Below are 14,879 nucleotides of genomic sequence, written 5' to 3'. Positions count from 1 at the left end.
AGCAACTGACTAATTGCAGAACAAAGGTTACAAAAGGAGAGAGATGTAAACAGTGCAGTATTGAGTGTATCGTGGACAAGTCGGAGCAAAACAGTTCAGACCCAAAGAAACCTTATGCCTATAGAAGAGATTCTACTTTAGGCTCCGTGAGAGGGGAAAAAATGGCATGAATGAGACTGAAGGATCACGTCAGTTCTTGAAAAGCACACTTGGCAAGATGCAAGCAGCACGGCAGGTGGCTTGCCTTCCCTTCCAACCCAAACCCCAAGAGGAAAAGCAAGTCTGGCATCTTCTGGGCTGCTCATCTCCTGACATCTACAGGACCTCATGGGAGCAGATTATGATGCACTGCAAGCAAGGAAGCTACAAAAACAAGGAAGTTACGTGGCTCCAGCCAAGGTCTTTTCAGAACTCAGCACAAAGTATGTACTTGAAAACAATCTTTACTTATGAAAGTAAATTTATTATTTGTTCACTTTTACACCATTTCCTATTCTCCCAACAGTTTATACTGTTGGTCACAGTTATCACAAGGGGCAAGACTGAAGTTTGTTGTTTGTGAAGTTCCAAAAGAAAGTACATTTTTACCTGGATGTTTTTGAACAGCATGGAACAACACTGGCTCTGTCGCTCAGTAACCTCATGTAAAATGAGCACAACATGGACTTCCATGCCAGAACACTACAGCACCATGGACTGGGGATTTTTAAGCAACACAGGAGCAAGCCTTAGTAATGCACGAACCAGCACATTCCACTGCTTGAACTTCAAAAGCATCTCGGAGAAGTTGGTGATTCCTGGAGAGATGACAGAAAGCAAGAAAGCAATCACATACTGGTGTAACACTTGCATAGGAATGGAACTATCAAGAGAGGAAAATGTCAGTGCTCAGGGAGAATTTCTGGACACACACCACCAATTTTGCTGTAACGCCTGTTAAAAGCAAGTCCTTGTAGCAGAATTTTAAGCCATCTCTGTCTTCAGACATCTCTGTCTCTGGATCTCCAATCAGATCACCACTGGAAATCCCAAAGGGAATGCTAACACTGTGACTAGGTACTTACAGGAAAGATTGAAGGACACTTTAAGATAGGGCTAGCCTAAAGAAAGGAATGCTTACTCCTGCCATAGGCCTCCTCATCTAGTTCTGCTGCCTGTGAGGATCTCATTTCCTGCAGGTCTGGAGAAAGCCAAGACATCCATAGCGGATAATGCTGGCTGCTCTAGTCCTGCATCAACTCTTTAACTCCTGTGCCCAGATTCAAGGCGATTAACAAAGAATAAAAATTGATGTTAATGGCTTTCAGAGAAGCACAGCCACGTAATGGAGAAGGATGCACTTAGTCCAGCATACAAGATCAAACTCAAATGCACACATCCACCCAAATTCAGCATGTTCTCCAGCCTTACCTTCCAGGCCTCCAGCTGCCAGCTGACCAGGCAATGGGACCGAGTGGTAAACAAGGAAGCATGCCAGCATGTTCTGCTGGGATTCATCTTTAAGCTGCCTGCTTAAGTAGGAACGCAGGCAGACATCTCCTCCAGCTGCAATGCATGAGACACACTGATGAAATTTAGGGAGCATGTGAAGATAGAAGAAAAGGTGAGACATAACAGTGTATCACCACAAAGAGCCTGCTGAAAAGTCTCCATCTCCCCATAGGAGGTGGGCTAAGGGTTTTCTTTTAAAACCTCCATCCTTCTGTTACATTACCCTACACCTTGTTTTCTGCTGTGCTCATCCCCCACTCTTGCTCTAGATAATTATCTTAACACAAGATTAGGGAAATTTTCCCTAACATAGCATAAAATCTTCAGAGTTAGTAAAACCTCCCACACACTACAGCCATCATACTTAATTCAGTGGATGCTTCACTCCAAACACACTACACACTAAGAAAACTCAGATGGGGCGACCAACCTTCAGTTTTGGCACCACAACCATACATGAGGAGATAACATTCATGCATATGCAAACACAGAAGTACTCAAACAGAACAAAAAAAATCAATAGTACAAACACCATATTACTAGTTTCCTGCTAACAGGGAGTACCTAACGATCATTTCTGGAGACCTTCCAATTGCAGTATCGTTAGGTGGTCAGAGAACACTCCAGCATTTGTATTTTTGGTGTTAATATTTGAGAGATTAAAGCCTCAGAAAAAGAGAAACTATTTCAAGGGCAGTAGCTGGAGCTCATTGATGGCACTCTATCAACAGAGTGCATTAACCCAGTCTTTCCCTGACAGACTTGCAGTACCACATTGAAGAAGGTCTAAGCAGTAAACTGGTAGGCAAGATATGAAAGCAGCAGTCACACATGAGCAGGACTTCAGACCTCTGTGTAAACTGCACTGCTGAAGAATTCCCTTCAATTGTAAAACCCATCCTTTTTGTCTCAGCTAAGCAATACCTGATCCTAAGGCTAAAATACATGGCAACAAGTTGTTACATGCTAACATTCATTGCCTTCTCTTCAGTTTTTCCAGTGCTTTTAAGCAAAAGTCAACCTAAATCAGCAAGATGAGGATAACACTGCATCGTGACCACAGCTGTAGGTTTAAAGTCAGTTCTCCATACCTTGAAGCCACTGATCCAGAGCTTTATCAATAGTGCACTTCATCACAGGCAGAAATTCAGAGTTCATGAAGAGTCCTCTGTTTCGATTCCTGCTCATCCTCCCCTGGTGACATCTAGAATTGAAGAATTCTAGCACCAGCTTTATCTGCCCCAGCTCAAATGTCTCAGACATTTCTCCTCTTTCCAATCTCCTCACAGCCTAGCAGAGGGAAACACAAAGCAACTGTGAGAACAGGAACTCAACAAAGACAGAAAAGGAACCTTAAAAACTCCTCTCTCCAACGGGATCCCCTTTCAGCCATCAGTTAACCTCATTGTGTGATTACAGTTTTTACAGCCTTACACTATTTTCCAATTTGCTTTTAAAATCACCACTCTTCCTATAAGCTCACCAACGTATCCCCCATTCTTTATTTCCATAGAAGTGTATGCAATGCACACTCTTATATGCCAAAGCAAAACAGTAATAAACACAGTATTTACTTCACCTGATCTATTGCTATGTACGTGGGCAGCATCTCTGGTTTTTCTTGGGTAACGCACTCATAGAGAATGGAAGAGAAAAAATCCAGCATCTCCTGTTTCTGATAAAACACACATTTTACAAAGTGCACACTGCTCCAATTTCCTTCCACTCAAGTCAACACATCCACTGATGTTCCACAGATTGATGACAGCTGGGCAGCGCCAAGCAGCTTGCTTTCCTTCTCATGATTATTAACACTGGGTGTGACAACTGTATTTTACTTGCTCCCTTAGGTGACTTTGTGCAGAGAAATACAGAGCCCTCTTCTGCAGTGACTCCACCTAAATGCTGCAGGACACTGCACAGGACTCTCAGGATTTGGTCAGTGCATTCTGCAGTGAACACAGCACAACCATTGGTGTATTTTGTAGCTTAACCAACTCTGAGGTTGCATGAACAACTGAAGAGTTAGTGCTATTTCGCACTAAAAGCATCCCTCAGAAAACTTCCAAAGGACTGAATTCTGTTCCTCACATCTTAACTGATTTCTTTTCCACCTTTCCACCTTTGACTCGTGAAAAAGGAAGCACAGTTCACATGTACACATCATACCTGGCCCATGTTCACAGTTGGTTTGCAAAAATACTCAGCAAACAATAACAGAGCAGGATCGGATGTAAAAGCAGAAATATCTTCTGGCTACAAAATAAATTAAAATACACTCTTAAAACAAGCTTTTTGGTTTCATCACACAAATGAAATAGTGATTTATACCCGTCTTTTCCTTCCCCAGTACACAAGTGAGAACACTGCAACCCATGAGAAGCACGTCATGGGCAGGATCTGTCTGAGATGTCTGTGTCAAACACACAGCTATTGCAGCTATTGGCCTAAGTTCCTTGCATGCCTTAGGAAAGCCACCAGACTCCTTCTCCCTCAAGCAAAACGAGTGACTTCAGTACCCATAACCTGGTGGCAGTGCTACCTACTGGAAATAACACAGCCCAAACGTGCTGTGCTTCCCTTTGTCATTCCAGAGGTGGCACTCTCAGTTCCTCACAGCTTGTCCTTGGACACTCCTGTTACGTGACATCACTTTACAGCCAGATCTCTTTTTAACAAAGTTTTACCAGCTTCCACTTCTATTTGCCATGCTGTCTGCACAAGAACCAGTAAGGCAGTGATACCTTGAATGACCGAGCTTCATTTCCATGAGTGATGGTCTGTGCTGAGAAACTGCGCCAGCCCATGGGATCCTCCTTGTAGGAGAGCTGCCCAGCTCTCAGCTTCACATATAAGACACCACCCTTTGAAAGAATTGACCTGAAATAACAACAGCAGTGCTTACTTTACATTGGCAGACGCACACAATGAGGCTGACCTGCAAAATAAACACGAGCTGCACAGCTCATATGTAATATCCCCAGACTTATGCTTTGCCTTGATTATTTAAGCTTGCATAAACATAGAAATGTTGGTATCTTCAAGGGCAGGCTGCTATTAAATGGTGATGTGGAGGCAGGCAATGGTGATGAAAACAGGGTAAGCCCTGCTAACACAAGGAATGCAACTTCCTGAAGCAGGTTTTTGTCCAGCACCAAGGAAAACCACGCAAGCTGGCAGCCACAGCTTTAAAAGCATGCTGTGATTCTGAGCAAGTCTTCCCTCAGTGTAAAATAAACAGAAAAGACCCAACACAACCATTCCTCCTCACCCCTGCCCAAACCTACAAATAAAAGCATGTAGCAGTTCAAAAATTACAAGACTTACAAAAAGTTGCAAAGCAGCAGCATGTTTACATGATTCAGAGTGTAGGCACTGGCACCTCTAAAACAACTAAGTTCTCCATATTGAAAGTAACTACTTAGCATAACATCACAGCAGCATCTTCTTCTACTAGGGCAGGAAAAAAGATTTTTCACATGTTTTTACCTTCAAAACAATGCCAGCCAGGTGCCCAACATTTGAAAGGGCTGGGACAAGACAGTGTAAGTGGTGCTGTGACAAGAGGTGGCAGAGTCAAAGCATCTGGAGTCCCAGAGAGGAGACAGAGCCAAAGGCAGCGAGCCTCAGCCACCCGTGCTGCTTCATGCTGTGGCAGTTCTGACAGGCTCTTTTGGGGCCAACAAGCACTGAAGTGTGAGCAGTCTGTGCAGAAGGACAAGCTGTGCTCTGCCAGCTCTGGTGGGTGCAGCAGATGACTCAGGATGTGTCTGCTGATCTGGAGGACTCTGCACTCTGCATCAGCTCTGTTATCACTAAAGGCACGGACAAACAGCCACAGCATTGTAATGCCTAACTTAATCTCAATGGTGGCATTTCATGTAACTGGAACAACTATGCTGCTGCTGAAAGATGCAGCTGGCTCCTTTTACACTACTCACGGAGACAAGTAACACTGTAGGCTGCCAGAAGCACTAAGAGAGAACGATTTTACTCACAGATACTGTGATTCCGGTAAGATTTCTGTTTTTCACAGTTGCCCAATGGAGAGTTAAAAATGCAGTAAGCATTGTATACCTCACGTAACATCAGAGAAATTGTATTTCACAAAGCGGTAACTGCTGGCTAATTACTGTATCAACAGCCTGGGAAACATGACATCACTACAACTCAAAACTAAACTAAAACCATGAGATTCAGATGGTTTCTGGTGCTGCTAAAATCCCGCTACCAATATCTGTGGTTTTTACTATCAGGTTTTCCCCTGACCTGTTTTTGCATGAATTATTCTCATCGACAGGTGAAACCAACTACGCAGTTTCTTTCTTCACTTTAAAGCACTGTCAAATGCACAACAGCAAACTGATCAAAACCAGACTACTTTGCAAACCGTAGGTGTTACAAGTATGGGAGTTTGTTGGCTTTTTTTTTTTAAATTTTATTTTATTTTGAAAAAACACTACAAGGTTATTATTCATTGAAGCACTACAAATAATACTTACTTGAGATGATTTGTTTCGTTGCTTAGATCTATTAGAAGTTCCCAGTACCGTGGTCCCTTCACTCTGATCTGTTGATTTAAGCATTTTTATTATTAAGTATAAGCAGAAACGTAAAAGTTAGGGTTTTCTATGTAAGCCTAAAGCTCCCTCTGCCCTTACAAGGGGAAACAACCTTTTATCATGCTACCCACTCTGAAAACATGAAGGAGGGCCTAGCTTTGTCTCCCCTGCATGCAGGTTTTGGCACAGGGAAATCCCTGCTACATCAGATCTCGAAAGTGTGACAGCCAAGACCAAAGAGAAGCACGTGCCATGAGACAGCATGTGCACTTCATAGTGGCAACTGTCCTCAGAGCCACTGCTACAGGACAGCATTGTTCAGAACTTGGCTGGTGCTGGGGACATTGGATCAAAGAAACTTCAACTGCTCCTGCACCATGGGCAGCACAAAACCCAGGTGATGACGTTCCCCATTAAACACAGACTTCTTTTACCTGCTTCAGTAAGTGAAGCTCTGGAAGAAGTGTGGGTGCCATCATTTCCTCGGTGGTTTCTGCATACCACTGCGTGCCCTTCAAAATGCCATCAGGATTCACAAATTACTAAAGCTCACTTTCATGTGAAAAGAAAGAAAATGTGCTTCTCACAACACAGTTGCAGAGGTCAATCAGTTTCTGTTGCTGAACACTGAGTAAATACATAGCTTAGCATTGCCTTTAACACTACAAGACATAAGCCTGAACTAGAGAGATATTCTCAAGGAAGCATCACCACACAGGAGGCACACAGCTGAAATCCAAAAGCTTGAGAAGGAAGTGATAGTATGGATAGGGCTATCCTTCCAGAGCAATGAACGTCAGCATCTTTGCCAGACCCACAAAGGATCTGCACTGCAAAACTTCTCCCCCGAAATCTCAGCAGCCCCTTCTTTAGGTCCTTCTCAAGCACCATCCATCTCACATTAATCTATATGACAATAAACATGGCAGAAAGCATTCTTCCCCAAAAGGCACATCATGTAAAGAGACACCAAGTTGCCAGTTTCAGCAGAATTAGAAGGCAGCTGTTAAACCCAGAAACAGCTCCAACCACCTCTATGTCTTTGGAAGTTTTAGAAAGACAAGAAGCATGACTCTGGGTCAGTTATTACACACTTGAAGACTTTGTGGTGCTTTTTATTTGTCCTGTATTCTCCTCTCTACGTGTCATCAAAGCATATGTAGCATGTGAGTGGGCTGAACACAGCCCTTCAATTATTTGCCTAAAGAATCAGGCTTATCTCCACCACAACTTGAAAACAAACCCAAGGCTGCAGGCCACAACAATGAAAATAGCAGAGCTTTGGTGTATCAGAGTTTTCAGTTGCCTCCCACACCTCCTCAAACACCTTTACTCTTTACCTTGAATGTAACCTCTATCAGTGCATAACAAGGAGTGTTTGAGTCCACATCAACAGGTATCAAGAGCCTTGGATCTGCTGCCAGCACATACAAGTGTCGCAAAGCCTGAAGATGATACCTGTGTGTGGGGAAAGGAAACTCAAGACATGCAGTACAGGCACAGAAAAATCCCAAATATTAAACTGCACACAGCTCAGGAACTGCACACAGCTGTCAACTGAAGCAAAGTGAAATTTGGAGTAATTTAGCAGGTTTCCAAGACTTCCTTAACATGGCATGCTTCAGCTAACAAGACAGGACTCCATGGATTTTAATTAGAACAGATTAAGAATCATTAATGGACAGATTTTGCATGACTCCTTTTTGCTGAGCAAGCTGGAACAGACAAGTCATAGTAGCACAAGCAGTGGCCTCAGGACACCTGTTTGCATTTCCTCACAGATCAATGATCAGAGCCATCTTACTACTTCTGCTTTTTACATTTCTGCAGGGGAAGAACCTGCACAAAATTAGCCATGAGGTGCCCATATAAACATTCTAGAGGATTTCTCTATATAACCTCAATTGTAAGGAGATTATTTAGCCTGAAAGTTGAGGAAATTTAAACTTTAAAAAACAAGAACTATGCAAACTCTTACCTATTGTCTGTGCTGTGAACAGGGAAGTGAGGGTATAGAGCACAAAGGAGAGCAGCAATGGAAGAATTTGAAGTGCTCAGTGAATACCTGTTGAAAGCACATTATCTATTAGCTTTAGTGCTAACAAACACATGCCACTACCAGACATTCAACACATTTTGGTCTCCTGCAAGAGGGAAGGACAGTAACAAAGTGCAGAGAAGGAATTTACAAGTATGTTCCCATTAACAAAAGAAAGTAAATCACGCATTGCTCCTGCTTCTGGAGAAAAGGTGGAAAACAAAAAAAAAAACAAAACAGCCTTAGGAAATGGCAAGTTACCTTCCTCCTCCCAGAAAGAGAAGCCCCAAAGCCATGTGGTGAGCCAGATGGAAGCCGTAGTTCATCTCTCCGCCGGTCTTCTTGTGCATGAAACGGCAAAGCTGAAGAACTTTCAAGTTTCCAGAGCCAGCCACCACCATTGCAAGAGACAGCAGCAAGACGCTCAGGCACGTTTCGAGATTGTAGTGACCTATCTTTGTGTACAACAGGGAAGGTGTCATTACACTGCTGAGGTCAAATGCACGCTTCTGATCTGTCTACTAGGCTGCTGTCTACCCCAGAGTTTGAAAACCACATTCCACAGAAAGAGGGAGAGTGGAGAAACAGTGAAGTCCTTAACAATGATTCACAGCCCTGCTACATTCTGTAATTCTGTAATACATACAAGAGAAAGGGATGGTTCTGCTTGCATTAACATTTCAGTGAGGGTAATCAAAGTAGGGAGAAAACTTGGAAGAACTCACTATAGAAGCTGTTGGTGCTGACAAACTTTTCAGGAAATCTGTTGCATATTTGTCCTGGAAAGGAAAGAAATGCATACTGAATAGAGATGCACAGGATAAGCTATAGCTCCACGGGTTCAAGGTGAAAAAAAATCCAACCTCTTACCAAGCAGTTAAATGCTGCCTTATTTTCTGAGCCAGCAAATCGAAATCCCAGTGACAAGCATGCCCCAGCAATGATGTAGACATGAGCTTGCCTAGTAAACAACACAGACAGGAATTGACTAAGCACTCCTCTTTTTTATTAACCTGAGTATACATCACAAGCTCTTATAATAAAAGATAAAAGAAAAAAAAAAGACAGATCCTCTCCATTACAGAAAACAGAATAAATTCCCCAAATACCAAGGGAAAGACTTGTTTGAGCCTAACATGTCTTTAAAAGTTCAGCTGCATTTTTTTTTCAGAAGCAGAACTGGGCTTTGTAAAATATTCTTTATCTGCAATCTCATCTTTTACAAGTTACTTACATCAGTGTTTCTAAACTCAGGTCTTCTGATGAAGGCAGCTCTGTTGCATGAAGAGGTATACTGTTCTCTCTTATGATCTATAAAAAAAGCACCAGAGAAAAAATGAATGGAGAGGAACCTCTCTAAGCCCTCCAGCCATGAAGGGTTCATGTGACACGAAAAAGGTCTGTTTCAAAGGAACACAAAAGTTAGCTTTTCTTTGACATGCTACTGCTAAAACAGTTTTCTAAACAGTATTTCTAAAACAATGGCATTATTATGCCAGAAGTGTGATAGTGTTCTATGTACCCAAATATCAGAGAAAGCAGAACAGGATGAGACCTTGTGAGGCCAGGGAATTCATCTCCACCCTCTATTTCTGAGAGATATTATCTAATTTGCTCTTAAAAATTCCACACAACATATCCTGGAATACAGTTGATCCTCCTGGAGAAAAGTTTTGCACCCAGTTTGTTTGGTCATTGTGGAGGAAAGTTTAACTCCTTTCCCCCTCCAGCATCATTGCCATGAAGAATCCCATCCCATAATGCCAAATGGGATGCGAGCCCATAACAGTCAAAGGGCTCCCAGAACAGTCAAAGAATCCTGCATAACCATCATCTCTGTCACACCAACAAACTTAAAATGTGCTCTGATGACACACTGGGCCAAAACCACCAGACGTCTCAGAGGATGGGAAGTTCAGCAGTCTTTGGCCCAAGCCCATGCACAAAGAAAAGCCATCTTCAAAGACAGACCAGATTTGCTCAGGTTATCTCATCAAATTCCACTCTGAATGATCTCAGAGCCAGAGATTCTGGGCTTTCCTTCTAATATCTGACCACTCCCCCTGCAAACACCGTTTCCTTACAATATAACAGAAATTCTCATGATGCAATTTGTGTCTGTTACAGTCATCTTTTCTGCCCCTCTTCGCTGGTCTCAGTGTGATAAGTGAGCAGTGCTAACTGTTAGCTCAGCCCACAGTCTTTCCTAAATCAAATCTCATCTCCCATGCTAAGGAAATGCAGCAGATTAACACATGCTTTACTGCACAGCTCATGTAACTGAGGAAATGTTCACCTGCACAAGTCAGCAAGGTGTAAAATCAGGAAGCAGAAATACCTACTTGAGGCACGTTGCTATCAACCCATTCAGTGCTGGGCATGATGTCATCCCACAAAATCAGGCACCGAGCTAAGGTCTAGGAAAGTGACAAAGCCAAAAGGTAAGAAAAAATACATCAATGTTAGCTTTTAACATATTACATGCATCCAGAAATGCAGCCCTCCATTAGGAGCTCCATTGCTGTTTCTTCGCTTTCATATTAGAAATGGCAAAACAGCTTTTGTTTTATTGTGATTAAAATTCTGCTTGGAGAATAAAGAGCCACAGAATAAGCCCTTGGGAAGTCTGTAACTTTAGCTGGTAAACTGGCAAGAAAGCACATTACTGCTCCCACAGATGCCAAAGCTTAACTGCTTTTCAACATTGAAAATTAATTTGGGAAAAGGTACAAAATGATCACTTAAATGTTTCATTTACTCTTATTTGAGACGTATTCTTCAAATGTTTCTCACCAAATTCTGTCTCTCTAGCATAGTGTAAGAAGCAAGCAGAGACTTTTTGAAGGCATGATTCTAGCTGACAAGTAAAAGAGCAGCTCTCTGTAGAAAGGGTTCTGCATGACAGGCATATGGAGTTTATTAAAAAGATGTATGTTCACCATCAGTAAAAAGACTGAGAAATAAATAAAAAAAATCTTACTCTCAATAAAAGGAACTCTGGTTTTACAAAGTCCAGTAAGTACATGGTATCTGGTGCTTGGAGCCAATCAGCAATGGATCTGCAGAGCACAGTAAAGGAACAGGATTTCCAGATTGTACTACAGCAACACAAAAACCTGAGTGAGCCACAGGGGGCAAAGCCAACATTATGGCAGCTTAAACCCCTATCACAAGCTACAGCAAAGTGCTTGAGTAACTCCAAGGTTAATACCTGTTATTAGTCTTTAGGTAGATCATAGCAAAGGCAAGCGTGGCTCCTGGACAAGTAACATCCACATTTATTGTGTCTCCTTCCTGTGAAAACACAAGCACACATGTGTACACTAATTGACTAGAAGTGATGCGAGTAAAGATTCAAGGTCACTTCATTCATCAAGATACAGACTTTAGTAGACTTCTGAGCTAATACTGCTTTCCCCCCAAACGAGAAAAGAACATCAATACATACCTTAATTTGGTAACTGGGAGACTTGTGCTTCTCCCTGTGCATTCCTGCTTGGAACCGCCTGTGACCCCCAACCATGTATTGGTAAAGCTGCTCAGGAACGTTGAGATCTGACATACCTATCAGATTACTGCCATGCTAAAGAAGAGAAGAAAAGAAATAACAGTCAAATGTTTCCTTATGTGACAAAAAAAAAAAATATATATATATATATCATTTGGCCAAGGGTTTGATGATGAAATAATTCTCATCAGCCCTGCCCCAATATACAACGATTCTTCTACTAATTGCAGCTGAAATGAAAAGCAGCACTTACTCCCAAGCACACCATGCCCAAAGCTAGTCCAGAAGCCAGTGAATAGGACTCCCTGTCTGTGCAGTACTCCATTTCTGGTCCAGGTGGACGTCCTGAAAAAAACACCACACCATTACACATACTCTGAAGATTGCTGAGCCTACACAAACACTGTCAGCAGAGTTCGAAAGCCGCCGCTTTCTGAAAGACTGTTTCTGGTAATTTGGTATGTGCAGATGTAATTTCATCTTAAAATGTATCCCATTCTCTATTTAGTGAACTGCAGCCTCTTAACTGAGGTTACACAGACACGGACAAGAACTTTACTGTTAGAAATAAAATCAGAATTACACAGAATGAGGACAATTCAGATCAAAGCTCCACTGCTCAGGGTCAGCTCTCAAATGAAAACCTTGAGCCACAAAATTGGGAACAGAAGAATTTCTGAGATGACAACTGTGCTTCCACCAGCCTAGCGAGTCAAAAAGCCTGCCCTTGCAAGAGACAAGTGTTTTTCCCATCCAGTGCCTCAACGTGGTGCCTATGGTGACACAGCTTATGGACAGACATGAGAAATAACAGGCATCTTGGGAAGCACCAGATCTACTTAAATGCTGTAGAGTCAGAATTTCTGCAGGAATCTACAACATCTGGTTTAATAGGAATATGAAATGAAGGCAATCCTCCTACCAAGTCCCTCTACCTTTTACAGCTAGCAACCCTAGAAGCCCCAGACCAGACCTGCTCAAAGTTTCCAGATGCAGTAAGGATTTAGCTCCGGCACCAACGATTCCGCATTTCCTCTGCTAAATTCTTGGAGTATTCTCTACTCTACAAACACAGTTCACAAGAACTTCTGCTCCTTTGAAAGCAAAAGATGAGGTTTGGGAAATGTGAAGTGCCTGTTGCAGTGGCAGAGGTGTAATTAGAAGATCTCTCGACACATTCAGATCCCTGATGCACTGGAAATCACACAGATGTTACGACTCTCCCAGTCATCACCTTGTTTTTTCAATGTTAGCACCCACCTATTTCAGCCAGCAGAACCTCAGCTGTGTGCCTGTGTGCAGTGCCCTGATAGACAAGGCCTATTCCTATCACAGCAGCCACCTGCACGTTGTGGGGGACATCCAGCTCTGTTGAAGTTGGTGGCAGCAGGGCAGGTATGTGGATACTCAGAAGCCGTGTAATGGCCATATCCATCGTGCCCAGCTTGGCAGCAGAAACACCAAGCAACAGCCCGATACTTGTCATCTCATGGCCCTGAGAAAGGAACCGTATCAGCAACAAAGAAAAGTAGGTACATTCAGAAAAGAAAGGTGCCTGCCCCAGTATCAAAGACAGGTCTCACATTCTCCAACATACACAGCTGCTAAAGCTTTGCAGGCAGCTCCTCGGGAAAATGAATGCTAGCTGTTATGGATGTAACTGCATTTCCCAAGTTTATGATCTTGCTATAGCAGCAAATTTCAACCTAAATAAAAATACACAATGAACTACTAAACATGGTTATAATGTAGATATTTACTTCCTTGTACTCCCAACATACAGGATGTTTTAAGAACAAGATCTAAGATTAACAAAGCAGTTCTGATTTTTGCCTGCACCAGGAAACTTCCAATTTCAGTTCTCAAATATGCCACTTTCTTTTTTAAAGCCTGTTCTGTTTACAGAAATCACGTCTCAGAAACATTTCTCTCTGCTGCTTATGAAAGAATGCCTCACCTTTGTTAAGTAGTCATGTATATTGAGCGTGGCAAGCTTAGTGAGATGTCCACTGAGACCCAGAGCCATGAGGAAGCCAGCATATTCATTTGCTTGTTCAGCATTCTTAGGCTTGTTATAGATAATCCAAGAAGAATCTATCCGTGAAGCAGGTGCTATCTTCAGCCCAGCAGCCACTCCATTGTGAAAGCTAGCCCAGCAAGCCATGTTAGGGGGCACGTCGATATTCCCACTGTTCAGATCAACTGTAGAGTTCCTAGGAGGAGCACGGCCTGCCCGTGAAATTGAAATCGTTGACAGCAATTAAGTGAATGCAAACCCCTCCAGAAACTGCTCTGAATTTCAGTAGCTTGCCAAGTGAACACTGACAGCATGAAAGTCAAGCTTCCGATTTAAAGACAATCTTAGATATCTTCAGGCACATCAGATGATGAGCACAGTACACTAGATCAAAAGCAATGAGGACCTGCAGTATCTGCTCTCTGTATGACCACAACACTGAGCAGCTACACATCCTCGGGCAACTGCACTATTCTCTGCCTGTCAGAATGTGCCTGATACAATGTCTGCACTAGAAAATAATGTTGGTCTTGACCATCCCAGGAGAAAATACTAGTAAGCAGCAGACTCAAAACAGAAAGTGCTGTTTTTTCCCAAAGCCCACTTACAGTGTGGAAAAGAGACACTGAAGGTGCTGTAAGATTGCAAGAGGTTCAAAAAACAGTGGGGTAAAAATTAAGAAACTCCATCACGTTCTGTTCAGTACTGAATTTCTTCAGAAGAAAACACTGAGCAACGTACCAGTTAGATTCAGCTTAGGAATGGGCAGCTGTTCTGCTGGAATAGGATGGTAGGAGAACAAAGTAAACATTCCTCGCCCAACAGGCAGTGCCATGGTTCGCTGGCACAGCTGTAACAACCTGTTAAGGAGACCAGAACAAAACCCATTGCTTAATGTGTTCCAATAAAGTGAGACTACACAACAGGCACTGGACAGTCAGCTTTTTTTCCTTTTCTGATTCAGACAGTATTATGTTCCCCTCCCTTCTTTTTTATGTAGGTCTAACTTAAAGAAACCAAAGTCTTCAGTCCTTCAAGGTTAATCACAAAGATACACTTCAACTGATATGATGTTGAAATTTGCCTGTTTCTCACTTTAAGCTAGGTGCTAGTTAAACTCGCACCACAATTTAATTGCATATCAGAAGTGAGGTGAAAGGAGAAAGCAAAACAAAGTGAATTGCCGTGTGATCTTGCTATGACTAGTGATCACATCTAGTAATAACAGTGTACAGAATTAATAGTGTACTTCCAGGAATACTG

The 14,879-nt window shown here is 42.5% G+C and overlaps 1 protein-coding gene across 7 annotated transcripts in view; it reads right to left on the bottom strand.

Annotated features, from left to right (window-relative positions):
- Positions 1-442: 442 nt before the first annotated feature.
- ANAPC1 (anaphase promoting complex subunit 1) overlaps positions 443-14,879 on the bottom strand; it is a 34,170-nt gene continuing 19,733 nt past the window's right edge. For 5 of the 7 annotated variants that reach the window (XM_052690569.1, XM_052690579.1, XM_052690596.1 and 2 more), the window contains 22 exons: positions 14,358-14,476; positions 13,557-13,828; positions 12,860-13,094; positions 11,853-11,944; positions 11,540-11,674; positions 11,303-11,385; positions 11,072-11,150; positions 10,434-10,508; positions 9,326-9,402; positions 8,962-9,052; positions 8,817-8,870; positions 8,353-8,546; positions 8,032-8,118; positions 7,394-7,511; positions 6,488-6,565; positions 5,994-6,061; positions 4,236-4,371; positions 3,661-3,747; positions 3,071-3,166; positions 2,583-2,781; positions 1,411-1,545; positions 443-797 (listed from right to left, as the gene is read on the bottom strand). In XM_052690569.1, the coding sequence (XP_052546529.1) occupies positions 682-797; positions 1,411-1,545; positions 2,583-2,781; positions 3,071-3,166; positions 3,661-3,747; positions 4,236-4,371; positions 5,994-6,061; positions 6,488-6,565; positions 7,394-7,511; positions 8,032-8,118; positions 8,353-8,546; positions 8,817-8,870; positions 8,962-9,052; positions 9,326-9,402; positions 10,434-10,508; positions 11,072-11,150; positions 11,303-11,385; positions 11,540-11,674; positions 11,853-11,944; positions 12,860-13,094; positions 13,557-13,828; positions 14,358-14,476 (2,626 nt within the window). In that variant the 3' untranslated portion in view covers positions 443-681. Of the gene's footprint in view, positions 798-1,410; positions 1,546-2,582; positions 2,782-3,070; positions 3,167-3,660; positions 3,748-4,235; positions 4,372-5,993; positions 6,062-6,487; positions 6,606-7,393; positions 7,512-8,031; positions 8,119-8,352; positions 8,547-8,816; positions 8,871-8,961; positions 9,053-9,325; positions 9,403-10,433; positions 10,509-11,071; positions 11,151-11,302; positions 11,386-11,539; positions 11,675-11,852; positions 11,945-12,859; positions 13,095-13,556; positions 13,829-14,357; positions 14,477-14,879 lie in introns of those variants that run through there. The other 2 variants (XM_052690587.1, XM_052690620.1) reach the window with 2 other exon arrangements.

This window comes from Tympanuchus pallidicinctus, unplaced genomic scaffold (assembly GCF_026119805.1).
Source record: "Tympanuchus pallidicinctus isolate F22 unplaced genomic scaffold, pur_lepc_1.0 scaffold1, whole genome shotgun sequence".
Lineage (NCBI taxonomy): Eukaryota > Metazoa > Chordata > Aves > Galliformes > Phasianidae > Tympanuchus > Tympanuchus pallidicinctus.
Note: the sequence above shows the minus strand (reverse complement) of the source record. Positions and strands in the feature narration are given on the sequence as shown.